The 15,588-nt window shown below is 36.0% G+C and overlaps 1 protein-coding gene across 6 annotated transcripts in view; it reads right to left on the bottom strand.

Annotated features, from left to right (window-relative positions):
- The window catches only part of ppargc1a (peroxisome proliferator-activated receptor gamma, coactivator 1 alpha), a 1,156,878-nt gene that overhangs the window by 35,377 nt on the left and 1,105,913 nt on the right, over positions 1-15,588 (bottom strand). For all 6 annotated transcript variants that reach the window (XM_051927770.1, XM_051927769.1, XM_051927771.1 and 3 more), the window contains 5 exons: positions 15,281-15,326; positions 15,050-15,123; positions 6,922-7,879; positions 2,532-2,636; positions 1,121-1,241 (listed from right to left, as the gene is read on the bottom strand). In XM_051927770.1, the coding sequence (XP_051783730.1) occupies positions 1,121-1,241; positions 2,532-2,636; positions 6,922-7,879; positions 15,050-15,123; positions 15,281-15,326 (1,304 nt within the window). The remainder of the gene's footprint in view (positions 1-1,120; positions 1,242-2,531; positions 2,637-6,921; positions 7,880-15,049; positions 15,124-15,280; positions 15,327-15,588) is intronic.

Genomic DNA, 15,588 nt, shown 5'->3' with positions numbered 1-15,588 from the left:
AAAAGAGTTAAAAATGAGAAGTGGTTTCAGATAGATTTTAAAGGCCTGGACCTTTATTGTGTAAGGTGTGTGTTTCTGTGTGTGTCTGTATGAGCAATAGTTCATGCTGAGGAAAGGCTTGAGCATTTGTTGCTATTAGTCTAGGGGAAAATTTTGAAAACATATTTCCAGCAACACAGAGGCATGTCTTTAAGATAATATATCTAAGACTGAATGTAATTTTTAATTCACAGTTGTAAATTTGTATATTTTCATCTTAGTTTCTTCTGTAAAAATCTACAGGTAAAAAAGTACAATATTTTATTTATTTATCCAAGCAAAACTTCAAACTTATCCAACTCTTCAGCACTTCAGATTACTCCCTGCCAATCCAATGAACCATGTAATGCCATTTGCCTTCTGTACACAAAGCAGCGTTGAACATATTTGCTTTACTCTAGTTTGAAATACGCTAACTCGGAAAGATTTACTGTATGTATAGCTAGCAATGTTGCAATGGTCTGCAATTAACTATTTGATGAAAATAAACACGGAAATGGAAAACTTTCAAAAGTGTGCTTATTGGCTGAATAGGTTTCAAATATTTTGTGTTTTATTAAAAAAATGCTGTAAATAGGGGTGTAAGAGATTTTTCTGGAATGCCACTTAAGTGGGCGATGTGAAAAAAATTGTAAAAGCTTACCATACTATTTTGTAAATTCATAGGTAGGTCACTTAATATACAACATAAAATTCATAACTCAGAAAACTAGTCACGGCATATTACAGGAACGTATCATGTTAGCTTTTTTTTTAATAAAGCAGAGCTTCTGAGTGGTTATTGGAGCAGAGTGGAATGGGGTACTGGAGCATAGCGCGCAATGCAGGAAAACACCCTGGACAGAATGCCAGTCCATCACAGGGAAAACACACACACACCTGCCACACACTAGGGCCAATTTAGTATCACCAATCCACCTAACCTGTGGATGGAAACCCACACAGACATAGGGAGAACATGCAAATTCCATGCACGGAGGACCCAGGATGTGAACCCTGGTCTCCTTATTGCAAGGCAGCAGTGCTACCAGTGTACTACCATGCCATCCTAAGGACAATAATGTTTGATTATAATACTTACAATTGCCTTCTGCCTTTGTCTTTCTCTCTGTTTAGCTCTTTCAAATTCACGCTTCTCGTAATCTCGTTGATACTCTTCTCTCTTTAACCTCTCATGCTGGTATTCTTCATAACTATCATACCTAAGAGTAAGAAAGTCCATTGTTACTTGCTGCATTGCATATTCCTATTATGGACCATAACACCTGTGATTTTTTTAAACCAAACTGGAGTTACTTCACCCCATATATGGTTAGAGAATATTTTACATTTAATGATTTTACAAGACAAAAATGTGTTAGCACAGCCAGTGCCTGCTCATCTCGTAGAAACACAGGAAAGTACAAACAAAAATGGGCACAGTGGTAGCTGAGAGCATAGACAATTATTTGGAAACAGAGCTACACAGATTATAAAACACTAAATAGAATGTACAAGCAAATTTTCCAGGTGAAAATAACCTCCAAAAATGTAGAAGAGATGTGTTTGGTGAAATCCAATAAATAGCAAAATGAAACATATAAAAGCTTTGTTTAAAAAAAAACAAAAAACTTTTTTGGCTCATAAATTATGAACCCATGATGGATACTGCAGTAAGTCAATCGTTTATGTGTGTTTTTTTTCTCCATCTTGTTTCCATTGCATTTATCATGTTAAATCACCAATGAAGATCTTGCATACAAAAATAAAAACATGCAGAAGGAGACACAAGTTTTACTTAGTGATGACATTTGACTAAAAGAAGTCCATCAGCACAGTAATTTTATACTTCATCTTGTAAAACAAATATTCTATTTAAGTACATTTACACTGGTCAATTTCACACAATTCCACTTGATGCCACTAAGAGGTGTGCAGTCCATCAGCAACACAGTGGCTCCAGGAAGGAGTGATGCAGCAGGAGGCAGATCAACAGCCGTTGGGCTGGAAGTAACGCTTTACACTCATCAGTGCTGCCAAGCTTCAATACTTGTGCAGAGGCAGGCTTCAGCTCTCGGCTTGACTAGCCTCTTATCTGCTAAATGAATACCTCCTGATGCTTTGTTTGCCCTGTTCCCACTATGATTCCTATTCACTCCTTTAGTTTAGCCATAATTTCTCTTTGATATCTCCTGAGTAGATAGAAATAATTATTTTTCTTTCTGTGATTATTTTTTTTCTTTTTTCATCTTGCCAAGACATAATCCCAGACAGAACATACACTAAACTGCTTGATGCATTTAAGGCAAAGAATTAAATCAGTAACTAACCAAAAAATGGTTAATGCATCACTAGGAGAGCAATTTACAACACACTGTCTTCTTCGGGATTCCTGGTGGGAAAGAATTAGAGCAAGAAAAGTAACAAGCAAAACGTAAAGTGCTGATGTCCGTGTGTATGTGTGTGTGTTTATAGAAGAAATGGGCTCACTTCTACAAGTGAATCTGAATTACCTTGGTCTTCGATTATAGGGAGACCTGGATCGTGATCTTGAATACGAATGTGGACTTCTGTGGGATCTGGGTCTGTTATGACCTGAGTCGTAGTCGCAGCGGGTGCTAAAGTGGGGGGGAAGAGACAGAAAAAAAAAATCAACAAATTAGGAGCACATCAAGAATTCCTGTTACTGAGGAAAGTTGAAATTGCTACCACTAACGTTCATGCTGATATTTTGACAATAGCTGTGCTTATTTGCAAGGCTGGGTTAGCTTTAACTCTCCCTGTGGTAACTTTACTCGGATCATAAGTCAGGGCTGTACAAATTTGGCAAAGCAGAAATTCTAAGTAGGTGGACAACTGTGACCTGCTGGAACCATTACATTATTCATCCAATACCCCTCTAAATTATTTATCTGATTTTACTGAACAGTAATTCCATGACTTTCAATACAAGAAAAAATCTTAACTCATTAATAACCAACAAATCTTGTACTCCTTGTTCTACTTTCTACAGGAGACACATTTGTAAATCATTTACATTTTGCCCATGTTCTTTCACTCGTACATAAAAGATCAAGTGAAACAAATACAGTAAAAGTAATGTCATTGTTATACCATAATTCAGTTCAGTTATTTCTTTCCCCATTAGCAGCTGCAAAATCTCTATTTCACAAAGCAGAGTTACCTTACTTTTCACCTCAAGAACGATACAATTGTCTGTCATGATGACAGAAACACACAGTGAGAATACATTATGTGTGTGGGATTAACTTGCGACATATATTATAAATTACTGGATGTATGGACAGCCCCAGAATAACAAATAATTTATTTATTTACTTGAGATGCTGGAAATTACTTCACAGAAATGCTCCTATTAAGGGGACATTCAGTTGCCAACATATTACCTTGACTCTCTTCATGTTCTTTTCAAACTATATATACTATATATATAAATACACTATAATCAAAATACTGTATATATATTGTAAGGGATGGCCGGCATTATTACCCAGCCAGGATGCCTCTTTAATGGAAGGACGGGGGGGATAGCTTATGAAGGGCTGCAATGACCCCTTGGATTCCCACAGGGCTATATGGTAATGGGCATTTGTCGGCTCAGCCCTGTTGGGTTCTGGAGGGGTGCTGCAGCAGCTACAGAGCCCTATTTTCTCGGGCTAGCATTACACCTGGGAGCAGTTCCAGATTTCGCTAAGGAGCCACCTGGAGTACTCCCAGCTTAACATAAAAGGAACTGCGTGCCTTCATTCCGAGAGACGAAGTTGGAGGACAATGCTTGCGAGGTGGGAAGAGGAAAGCCAAGGGTTACCATGTGCCGTATTATTCTTGTGACTGTGCTTGGTGATGTGGTGAACGATTGTTTGGAAGTGTTTCCCCACGAAGAACAGAAGTAAAAGTCTTGTTTTCTGCAACACTTGTGCCTGTGTCTGGTGTGCCCAGGTGTTTGGGGAGCTGTGTGTATGCATATTTTTAATTGTTTGACTTTATAGCACATATTGGAAAAAAGGCAAGCAGCTCAATACAAGTGACATATTCGTATTTAGTTATGGACTAGGATTTTAATGATTATACTTTAAAGTATTACATGATTTTTTTGCTTTATAAACTTTTTTATTAAATGATTTAGTATCTGTAAAACCACAGAGTTTTGATGCATACAGCCTTATTTTTTTCCGATTTTGTTTAGCTGCAAGGACATAATCCCAAAGGTAATCTATGCACATTTCTGAAGAATGTCAGGGTAAAAGGAGCATGGCTCTGTTCATTGTGAACCAGTTAGCAGACCTATGAGCCAGAGCCAAACATGCTGGTACAGTGTTTACAGTTTTGCTTTTAAGTTTTAAATCAGTGATAGTTAAAATGGGGGCCCTAGCAAAAATGGTGTCATTCATTTATAAACAGCAGGATAAGCAATGTTTTCTCTGGTGAAGACAATGTGACAGGAAGAATTTGGACAAAAGTGGAAGTAAATAAACATACTGAGAAATAAAGTGATTGCTGATGAGCCAGGCTCTAATCACACAATTGGCATGATGTGGAGAGTCCTTACTAAAAGTTGTTTGCCATCAGTACTTCACAGACACAAGCAACGAAACTACATGTGTGGATTCTTGGCACCATGGCTCATACTGATGATGCATTTAACCACCATGTGACCGTATAATGGGGTGGCTTGTCTGCTCCTGCATTCACAATCTCTGCATGCACCTCACAAGATAATTTGACTATATTGTACTTTATCTCACTTTTCATAAATAAATTGCAGGAAGAAATGTAATTGCATTTTTGTTACTGAATTGATCACCCTTATGCAAGGATTAAATTATAAATAATTTTACTTGTATTTCCATGCGTTACAGTCTGGTAGGGTCATTTTATTGTCTGCTTGTGTACAAGAAAATTGATCTGCTCTTCAAAGTTACAAGTGCTTGCACTTATGATATACAGTTTAATTTCATAATTAAGATTGTTGAGCCAGAAATATAAAATGATTGCACAATCAAATTGTTTTTTACAATATACAAAAAGACATTTATTACCTACACTAAGTAAAACTAATATAGCTATAGATTTGACTATTTTTTACAAGCTGGAGCACAGAATAATACATGACACCTAGTAATAATTCAGTTCAGACACAACTCATTGGTGGAGAAACCAAGTAGTGAGGCATATTACAGAAAGCTTTTTTTTTTTTTTTTTTTAAGTATAATAATCTTGTGCATTTAAAACACCCTGAGGCACACTCTAAATCTTTTGGCTTTTTCATATATTGTATTCATGCAGCCCCAGATGACCCAATAATGATTGACGTCTAGACTTGCTGGAGACAATGCTATTGTCTCGGCTCAGTTGACTTCCTTTCAATGTTTTTTTTAACTCAGTGGTTTGTCTTCTTTGATGTGAACATCATTTGAAATTACAAATTGTGTCTTCCCAAACGTTTGCAAGATTCTGCTGAATCTTGGAGATTCTTGCCTGTAATTTCATTATTTTATTCCTATTGACTCACAAAATGGTGCTATATTACATGAAGATTAACTAATTGACCTAGTAAGAAAAGATCACAATTAACTATATCATATTTTGGCAGTTAAAAGATAACATTAAACAACTTTTGAGCAGACATAGAAAAGTCATGGGGTACATCAAAAACTAAGATTACCTTACAGTATGTAACTACTTACATAAGACTAAAAAAATCCTGTAATGCATTACTAGTGTAGTGCAGTTTATTCACTTGGAATTGCATAACTAAATAAAGTATGAAAAATATCGTATATGATTGTGGTACAACTGAAGGCTCAGCATGTCCAAACAAAACAGTCGAGTTACTTGATAATATAGAAGTTACAATGTTCAAAGGAATAAAAAAAAATGATTCTATGCTGAGAATATCACTTTCTTTGCTCGTTGGCAGTACCCCCCTACTGGCGGATGCCAATTAGCTAATCAGACACACTTGTGTAAGCGAGCACACCTTCGACTGCTTCATGGTGTCACACCTGCAGCGGAAATGTTAGAAAACAGACTGCAGTGCCCTTATTAAGGCTCATATTGATGAAGCCACTTGGGAAAGCTAAACAAAATCATCCTGAACATTGCGTCCTGTGCTGTTTAGACAGATTCGGATTTATGCATCATCAGGTTACAGAAACACCCTCAAATATGTTATTTTTCCCTGATTTAAAACACTCAGAATTACTTAGTCCCATATAGACATGATTAACCTATATATATCTAACGTACAAATATCTTTCCTTTTTCTTGCTTTAAAATTACAGGTTTAAACAATAGCCCCCACTATTTACTTTGTAGAAGGTAGCAACACATTCAAATATCTGCCAACCCTGCATGTCTTTTTCAAACATAATATATATAAGTGACCAAAATACCAGGGGCACCGCAATAATACTACACTTGCTTTATCTTTAGCTTCCCACAAGCAAGAGAGGCAAGCAGTAATAAATTAAAATAACAGCTTTTACTGTACCAACAAAAAAGCAATGAAAAACAAAACATTTCAGTATATTTTAGAGGGTGCAACTGGGAACCATTTTTTTCTTAATTATGAAAACATCTTCAATAAGAAGCTATAGGGTAAAGTGCTATTAAAGGACACAGAAAGAATAATGGTACTATTCGATAAAATTCTCACACCAGTTATTAACATCTGTCAGTGGCCAGAGACACAGAGAAAATTCTGACTATAATAAACATGTAAGATGAACAAGCAGTAAGAAATGATAAACATGCTGGTAACATAATACATATAGTAATGGCAAAAATCAATCACCAAACACTACGTAAATACCATGAAAACTGACTTTGAACACAATAATGGCAAATCCTGTCAATAAAACAGATAATGCAGGGCCTTACCGTGACAAAGACCTGCTGTAGGGGGATCGTGACCTTGATCTGGAGTAAGGTGATCTCGAGCAGGACCAGCGTCGATGGTAAGACCTGGTCCTGGATCGAGACTGCGATGTTGATCTGGAACGGTGAAGACGCTCTGAAAAGAAAAGTGATTTGGGAGGGGAAACTGAACTCCGGGATGGGGAACAACTTGAAGGTGAACAGGAAGGGGAACCTTCAAACAACAGGTCCGAATGCGTCACATCCCAGGGATACAGGAACTTGTCACTCTCATCTTCACTGTCATCGAACACTCCTTCCAATGGTAGTCCAGGATGGACATACCCAGACAGTTTACAGTAATACTCATCACCAGAGTTAGTTTCTGTCTGAGTACTATTAAACTTTTCCTCCTCCTTGCTGAAGACAGCTTGTTGGGGGTGACCAAAGTGCTTATTTAGTTCCTCTCGAATTTCTTGGTCTTTGAGTAGCTTCCTACTATTTGAGTGACTGCACTCTAAAGAACCACCTTCATGTTGCTCTCCTTCTTTGCTGAACTGCTGGCCTTGGCCTGGTAGAAATGCACATTCCTGCTTCACAGGCGATAAAGAGAAGTCTTTACATTCTTGATGCCTGCCTTCTTGACTGTCCTGCAGCCGGTTAAGGGAAACTTGCCCCTTTATATTTAAAGACTGGCAATAATCGTGGTCACCAAACAAGCGTGTATTAGATCGTTTTACCTTTCGCTCCTCTGACCCGACCGGTAATGCTGGAACCTTGCTGAGATGGGCATACAGTTCTGTTTGTTCTGGACCCTTCTTAATTGGGTTTGTTACCAAAGAACAACTGTTGGTACTGTTGTAATGAGGCTTTTTGCATGGCAGGGATGAAATGTTGCATGGGGGCAACTTGGTTTTTACTGATGGCTTGAAAGGATTATCCTGGTTGGCTTTGTGAGGAGGGGTGGTGGGAGGTGTCAGACCTGAAAAAAAAAAAAAAAACATAACAAGTTAAGACCTACAAAAGGTACTTCAAATAGTGTATTAAATTTTATAAAGGGAAACAAATTATGCTCACTGCAAAATATTTCTTTCAAAACCAGCACTGTTGTTAAAGCGTAAATTATCACAAAATTCAGAGGATACCATCATGAAGTAATATTGTTCAATTCTCCTATTTGAAATGTCTAATATGTAGCTTAGTGTAAGATACAAGCACAGCCACCAAAAGCAAAAAGTACATTATTATGTCTCCATTCACTTAAAGAACTGTTCCAAGCAGAACCAAAACCATCTCACTTTCAGATTGCTACAGCAGGAAATACATGTTCATTCTTACATACAAATTAGATTTAATATTTGTCTTACAGGTATTTTCCTAATTATAATTTCTTTTAATAATAATCATGGCTGATTCCAATGTGATAACTGCATTTGTTCCTTTGACCATTTGTAGCTATCACATTGCATTCACTATAGTATCTTATTATTATCTTTTGTATCTGAGCAAATGAAATATGTTAATTACTATGCATAAGCCAGGCTGCGATTATGTTATTAAGCATGTAATGAAGCCTTAGTGACTGGTAGTGATCCCTATTTCAATCCCCATGGAATCCATACATTTCTTGCTTTGTCAGAGTCCTGGCTTATCCTTGACAGATTTATGCACAGACAGATGGCTTTTATACGAGGACAGGCTGACAGGTAGCAGTTTATAGCATTGTTGATGCAATAGCACAAACTAGCAATACAAGTCTCCAGCCAAAATGAAGCTGAGGTGATTTCCTTGTTTCATTATCATTTTTTTTTTCTACTGCAAAAAAAAAAAAAAAATGCAAACAGCAATAAATAACTGCCATTAGCACAAATGTAATTGATGTTAGACAAACTACTCAGTACAAACATTCAGAAAAGAGGTTTATATTTCATTAGGGTTTAGTGAGAGCTTTATTTATGATTACTGGAAACAAATATGTCTGTTCGTTTTTTCGGAATAAAAGGCAAACAAAAAGCATGCATCACTGCTTTCCCACCATCTGCACAGATAGGCAGAATCTTTTATTGATAAAAACAATGTTGAAAATTAAAATTTATCTGCTTGCTGGTTTCTTTATCTTTTTTCAGATTTTGGAGACTCCTTCCTCACAAGCTTCTCAAATATTTTTAAACGTTCTGTTCTACATATTAAAGGAAAAGAGCTTGATTTCACAGAAATTGTTCAAAAATGCTATCTGCATGTGGTTTTAGTGGATCATGGTAGAAATAAAATATGCAGATAAGAATCTACTGTATAGCCAATGCATTAGCGTAAGCCAATAAGAAGATATAAATCAAATAATAAAATAACATTCTTAAACTAGCTTACTTCAATTCTGGGTCATGGGGGCCGAAGTCTATGCTGGTAGCATCGGGCACAAAACAGGAATCAGTCCTCAAACATAAAAAGTTTTGTAGATGCAAGACGAAAACCAGAGTACCACTATTAACCCATACACTCACAACTCAAGGTGTGAAAAAGTTAAAAAAATCTCTGGGAATCTGTGTTGGATTCTAGGCATTGTCTTGAGTAGAGTTTGCACACTCTCTAAGTTTGGCTTGGACTTTCTCTGGGTGCCTCATTTTTGTTTCTCACAACCTGTAGATCTGTCTTTTAGGTAATATGGAGGCTCTAGTTTTTCCTCTGTATGGAGGAGTGAGAGTACTGTATATGTGCCAGTTTTATTCCTATCCTGTGCCTTGAAGCTGTTGGGATGGACTCTGGTAAGAAATTGATGGATAGATAATTTACAACAATAAAAGACTGTATTATCAATTAAAATTATTAGGGACATTAATCTGGATAAATACATGAGAACCTAAAATATTTATGTTGCATTTCATGGTTACTGTAAATTAGCTATCCAATGTAATTTGTGGAAAACACCTGCTAATTTCTTGCACGATCTAGCTAAATTTAATAAGGAATAACTGTCCTAGTTTTTCAGTTACATCACAACCATCTGCTCAGTCTCAGTGCAATATGCAATAAGAGCTACTTTTGCCAAAGAGAAGCATAAAAATCATTACTTAGGAAATGCATCACTTTAGGAAAATTCTGTATAAAGAAAAGGATTAAGCTACTACAGTACATTAATGGATAGCTGAGAGAGAAAAGAGCTTAATTGTTGTAGCTGTGGCTAACAAAGGCAATTTTTTTTCTCATATGCAAGCAGTGCTATATCATATAAAAGGTTCATTCTGAAATCTTGTGATGTAAGGAGGAGTGGCAAAAGAAGGTTGTGTGTTATGTTCCTTTTAAAAAGCAAAGATGTACTGAATTTAATGTGTCATTTTATTTTTTTCTATTCCTGATGTGTGAACAATGCAGAGTACAAAAACCTGCACTACTTGTTTCTGTTGTAGTGTAAACCTTTCATGTTTCAATACAATAAAGACATGTGATTAAGCAGCTCCATACACAGGAAAAGAAAAATCTGCCTTAAGGAGGATTCAACCAGAATACTCCAGTGTCTTTCACTGCCTAACCTTTTACCCTTTCTCTGGTAACCAAAGAAGCTTGGGATATTCATTCTCTAAAACAGAGTTTCCAATTCTTTTGTGACAATTTTGTCTGTTGTTATTCCATTGCAACTGAGTGCTTTATCACAGAATAATGTCATATTTTCAAATATGTAAATGGCAGTCAATGAACATTCCAAAGGGATACATTGATTGTGACATTATCTCTGCACAGGTCTTGGTGACCAGTGGAAGATTATGCACCTTAGCATATGCAGTAAGATAAGAAGATCATAAGGATGTTTTACAGAGGCAACTGCATCCTGAATATGCTAAGAAAAGCTGTAGATCAAAGAGGCAAACCCACCTGATTAGAAGACACTATGCTTAAATGTGTGATGGAACTATCAGATGGTATTTCAGTTCCTTAATTACACCATTAGGCAATGGTCTCATGCAGAGCTGTGCAGATGCTTTATTAATAATACTAATTCTGTACATTTATATAGCATTTTTCCCAGTATCCAAAATGCTTTTTGTATTGAGAGGGGAGCCACTTCAACCACCACTAATGTATAGCATCCACCTGGATGATGAGACAGCAGCCATTTTTGAACCGTACTGGTTCGGCACACATTAGCTATTAGGTGGTGAAGTGGTGAGAGAGACAGCCAATCAGAGACAGGGGATGATTAGGGGACCAAAATGACTAGGCCGTTGAGGGCAATTTAGCCTGCACATCAGAATACACCCTGTTCTTTACAAAGGATGCCCAGGGATCTTCTATGACCATACAGAGTCATGACCCTGGTTTTATGTCTCATCCAAAGGATTGCGCCCTTCTTACAGCACAGTGTCCCCATCATTGCAACGGGCATTGGGATCCACACACAGACCACAGGGTAAGTGCTCTCTGCTTGCCTCACCAACACTTCTTCGACCAGCAACCAAAGCTTTTCCTAGATCCTAATACTGGCTGGGGCTGAACATGCTTACTGTAGCTTCATGTGGATGACCGCTTCTGAAGAACATGTGGTATGGCTGCTTTCAGTTTCTCTCTGTCTACCTTGCATGTGTATATTTTTCAACTGGCAGCACCGTGCTCTGTGTTGGTTACAAGCAGACTGTTGTGGCGCCATTAAGATAACTAACCAATATAAGAAACAAAGACATTGGTAAAAGTAAAAATAGGTAATGGTTATTTCCACACTCAAAACAAATTGGCTGAAGTATCCTAAGATTTTTTGTCTGTGATGATGGGATATACTAATGAGGAGATGGTTAGCTAGATAGAAACAACCAGTAATGTGGCAGTACTGTGGTCTCTCTAGGAAATATTGCCACTCTATATGGCCATGACCTGTTCTAAACATGGTGATCTTAATTTTGCATGTGTTGCTATAGTAAACACAGTTTTTCTAGTAAAGTTGTTGTGTATGACAAAAAAAGTGAACACAAGCAACAAATATACTAACCGTAAAAAGACATGAACAATAAATAAAGCCACACCCATCATGGCAGGTAAATGTTGATACCTTGTATTATATTTCACCCATCTATTAATTTTCTGGACTTGTATAGCAAGAACAGCATAAGGGAAGCTGGTGGTTTTCAGTGCTGCAACAGCCACAAGTTTTTTAAGCAACTCTTAAAACAGTGCAAGACTCTTACAAAGCACATTCATTTACACCAGGACAATTTAAAATCATTTAATTAACCTAAAAGCGCAACTTTAAATACAAAGTAGAAACCAACATCCCCTGAAAAAAGCACACACAAACACAAGAAGAACTTATAAACTTCATAAAGTTAGCAACACACAAAGAGCCGAAGTAGTGATCCAGCCTTATGAGGGTATGGCACTATATAGATCAGTAACTGGGAACAGTACTGTAATAGTTTTTTTTTCCACACTTGTGTTTCATGTCTATCAGATTAGTGGTTCAGAGCTTAACCAGAGAAAGATACCTATTTAAATTTGTACCGCAGTGTAAATACATATACATCTGATTGAAAAACAGGTTGATTCCTGCACGGTAATACTCTACTAGGTTTCAAAACTAGGAGATGAAAACTGTTTCTATCATTGCTTCTTTGTTCAGTATTATTTGCATCCATATACATTATAAATGTGTTCTAGATGTGCTAAATAAAGTGGTAAATACATTCAAAGTTATTTTTGTCTCTTTAACATGCAAAATCTCAAACTGATTTAGCTTCTTCAAGGTAAGTGGTAAGTACCTAGCTGGAACTTAGGTCAATAACTATTAGCTAAAGAGCTGGCATTTGGTTATACAATACCATTGCATTCATTCTAATAAATATTAAAAATGAAGCTTCCTAGTGTCTGGTTGCTCTCATAGATATGCATATTCTTCACTGTGGAATTCATTACCTACTGAGAAACATCTTTCTGACACTAATATGAACTTTGCTTTATGAAACGATACATACAACTAGGTTCATTTACCCTCCTGACTAGGTGTGCCATGCATAAAATCTAATTATATCTCACACACATATTTCAAATTTATGGTTAATTTATTAACCAACAAAGCTTCTTATGGTTTTAAACTGCTAATCAATTAGAATTTGATACAGTTTTCTTCTTCATGAATGCTTTATAAAACATGTTTATTACAAATATACTGGATATGTGTATTTACAGGGTTATGTAGGACCAGGGACACTGGACACTGGATAGATAATATCCTGGACACATGAACACACCCATTCAATCACACTAGGGCCAATCTACAATAAGCAATATATCTATCACTACCCATGTCTTTTGGACTAAAAAATATGGAGTGTACCTGTCGATAGATCTCTCTAAAGGCAGGAGAAACTTCTGAAAATGTGGGTTTTTGGGGCAATATTCCTTTAAAAGATCAAAGAGGCTTAAAAACAACAGCTGTCAAACAGTGCAAGTCACCAAGACTGGGAATTAAAAAAACTCACTAACCTGACAAAAAAAAAATGCATTTTTAGCACAACCTACACTAAAATAATTTGCTGGAAGAAGAAATTTAAGAAGTTATATTACAAGTAAAACTCAAGGCTTTGATGAGCAAGATTAATGCATACTGTGAACAACATTAATTAAAAGACTGATTGATTTATGCAGATTTACTGTGGATTAGAAAACCTGTTTTTAAGATTCTGCAAATAAATAAAACACTTTTTTATTTCCTGGAGCACTTGTGATTTTTTTTATGAAGAAATGAAAATGGCATATTGAACAGAAGCAAAGGAGTAACAGTAAACACGGTTCCTGTCAGGTCGACTGCAGATGCTATCAGAACATGGAAAAAAACACAAACATAGTATTCCCCTGACCTGCTATCCTCTAGTGTTATAAACGATAGCATGAAACTCTCAATACCACATGACAAAGGGTTTGAGGAAAAAAAACAATTAACACATTGGCATTTTATTTCCTGGATAGAATAATCCTATTATTTTTTGTTAATATTCATATAATTAAACAGGGAAATATAAATAAGAAGAATATGTTACTAAAACATTCATTGTATTAATAATAAATAATGCAGGATGTTTTACCTTTTAAAAACACATTTTAAAATTTGTAAAGTAACTGAAGTAATTAGAAAACATGTAGTACATTTTTAACACATAATTTTGTAGTTTAAAAAAATGTGAGTTAATAAAGGACGCAGTTTTATTATTATATGTTACTATTTGAAAAGACCATATATGAAAGGAAACAGTACAAGCTCAACAATTGTGTCAATTTTAGATTAGGACATGCTTACTAGTTATTACTGTTTTTACCACTGAAATCTAAATCTCCTAAGCCAGTTTGGTCCCCTTTACCCTTTTAGTGGTAGCACAACAATCAAATACAGTTGTGCCATCCTGCACAATGACCAAACAATTGATGTTTCAAGATATGCATCTGTATTCTGTCAGGTATTTGGAAATTATTTGCAAAATGTATGCACACCATTGGACAGCAGCAATAGCCTTTATCATGATGAAATGGTACTTATACTATGTGATCGTCTAAAGGTGATCATTAATGCCTAGTAAATTTGATGGAAACATTTTGAAAAGCATTCAAATAATAAAGTAAAAATTTCATACAGCTGAAATTTTACCGTAAGCATGATAAACATGATGTACATTTGGCATTACTGAACCCCTCTCACAGAAATTAAAAATATATAGGTCTTATCAAAACTGTTTATCCACAGGCTGATTAGTTAATGGCCTGGCATGTCTAATTTAATGGATATGGTTTTATTTTAATAAGCATAGCCAATTGAAAATATATGTTGTCTTACATCTTTGTGCACAAAGATGAACTTTCCAGGAGTGGTCACATCAAATCACATTGATGACCCAGTCACATACTACAATCTTTCACACAGTATGGAGAAAAAGCTCCACAAGTACAATAAGATAAAGAAAAGTATGCCCTCACTCCATAGACAAAGGATAGCATCTCTTATGCAGCAGGGAAATCAGACAGTGCCGATGTCTGCTATAAATATTTATGCTTGTATTTACTTTGACTTTGTCTAATGTTGCCGTTTCAAGGTATCAAATTAAATCCACTGAGCCCATAAGCTCCATTAAATGTGTGCATCAATGTGCAATAAAAAATACATTTGATTCACTTCCCTTACCTGCTGTTCCAGAAAGCTCAACACTCAATGTACGTTCAATGGTTTTACTCTCAAATGGAGATCCTTTGTGGTCACTGAAATAAAGCAAAATGATTTTACTTTATTTTTTCCTTCCACCACAATGTATTAATTTCTGTTTGTTGAATATAAAATAAAATATGGAAATGTGAGAAAAAAAAATTGCCTCATATTTAATTAATAAAAAAAAATGTTGAAAACTCTATCACTTACTTTGGAGACTCTGGGGTCAAAGGAAGAGGCAAGGTGGTTGGTTTGGCTGTAGAATACAAAGGAGTATGGATAATTATTTACCTACAGAACAATAGGCTCACAAGAGTTCATCTTCTCAACTAAATGAAAACAAGCCAAGTTTCCTCTTTAGCAAAATTAATTTATTTTGCTAGTTGTTAGAACATATAAACGGTAGCAGCACTTTCTAAAGTTTTCTTTAATGATCTGGAGTAAATGGACTCCATAAACTTCTTTTCCATCTATGAGGCATGATGATGTAATGACACATGCAGTTATAATCAGACTGT

The sequence above is a fragment of the Erpetoichthys calabaricus genome, chromosome 5, assembly GCF_900747795.2.
Source record: "Erpetoichthys calabaricus chromosome 5, fErpCal1.3, whole genome shotgun sequence".
Classification (NCBI taxonomy): Eukaryota; Metazoa; Chordata; class Cladistia; order Polypteriformes; family Polypteridae; genus Erpetoichthys; species Erpetoichthys calabaricus.
This window is presented reverse-complemented; position numbering and strand designations above follow the sequence as displayed.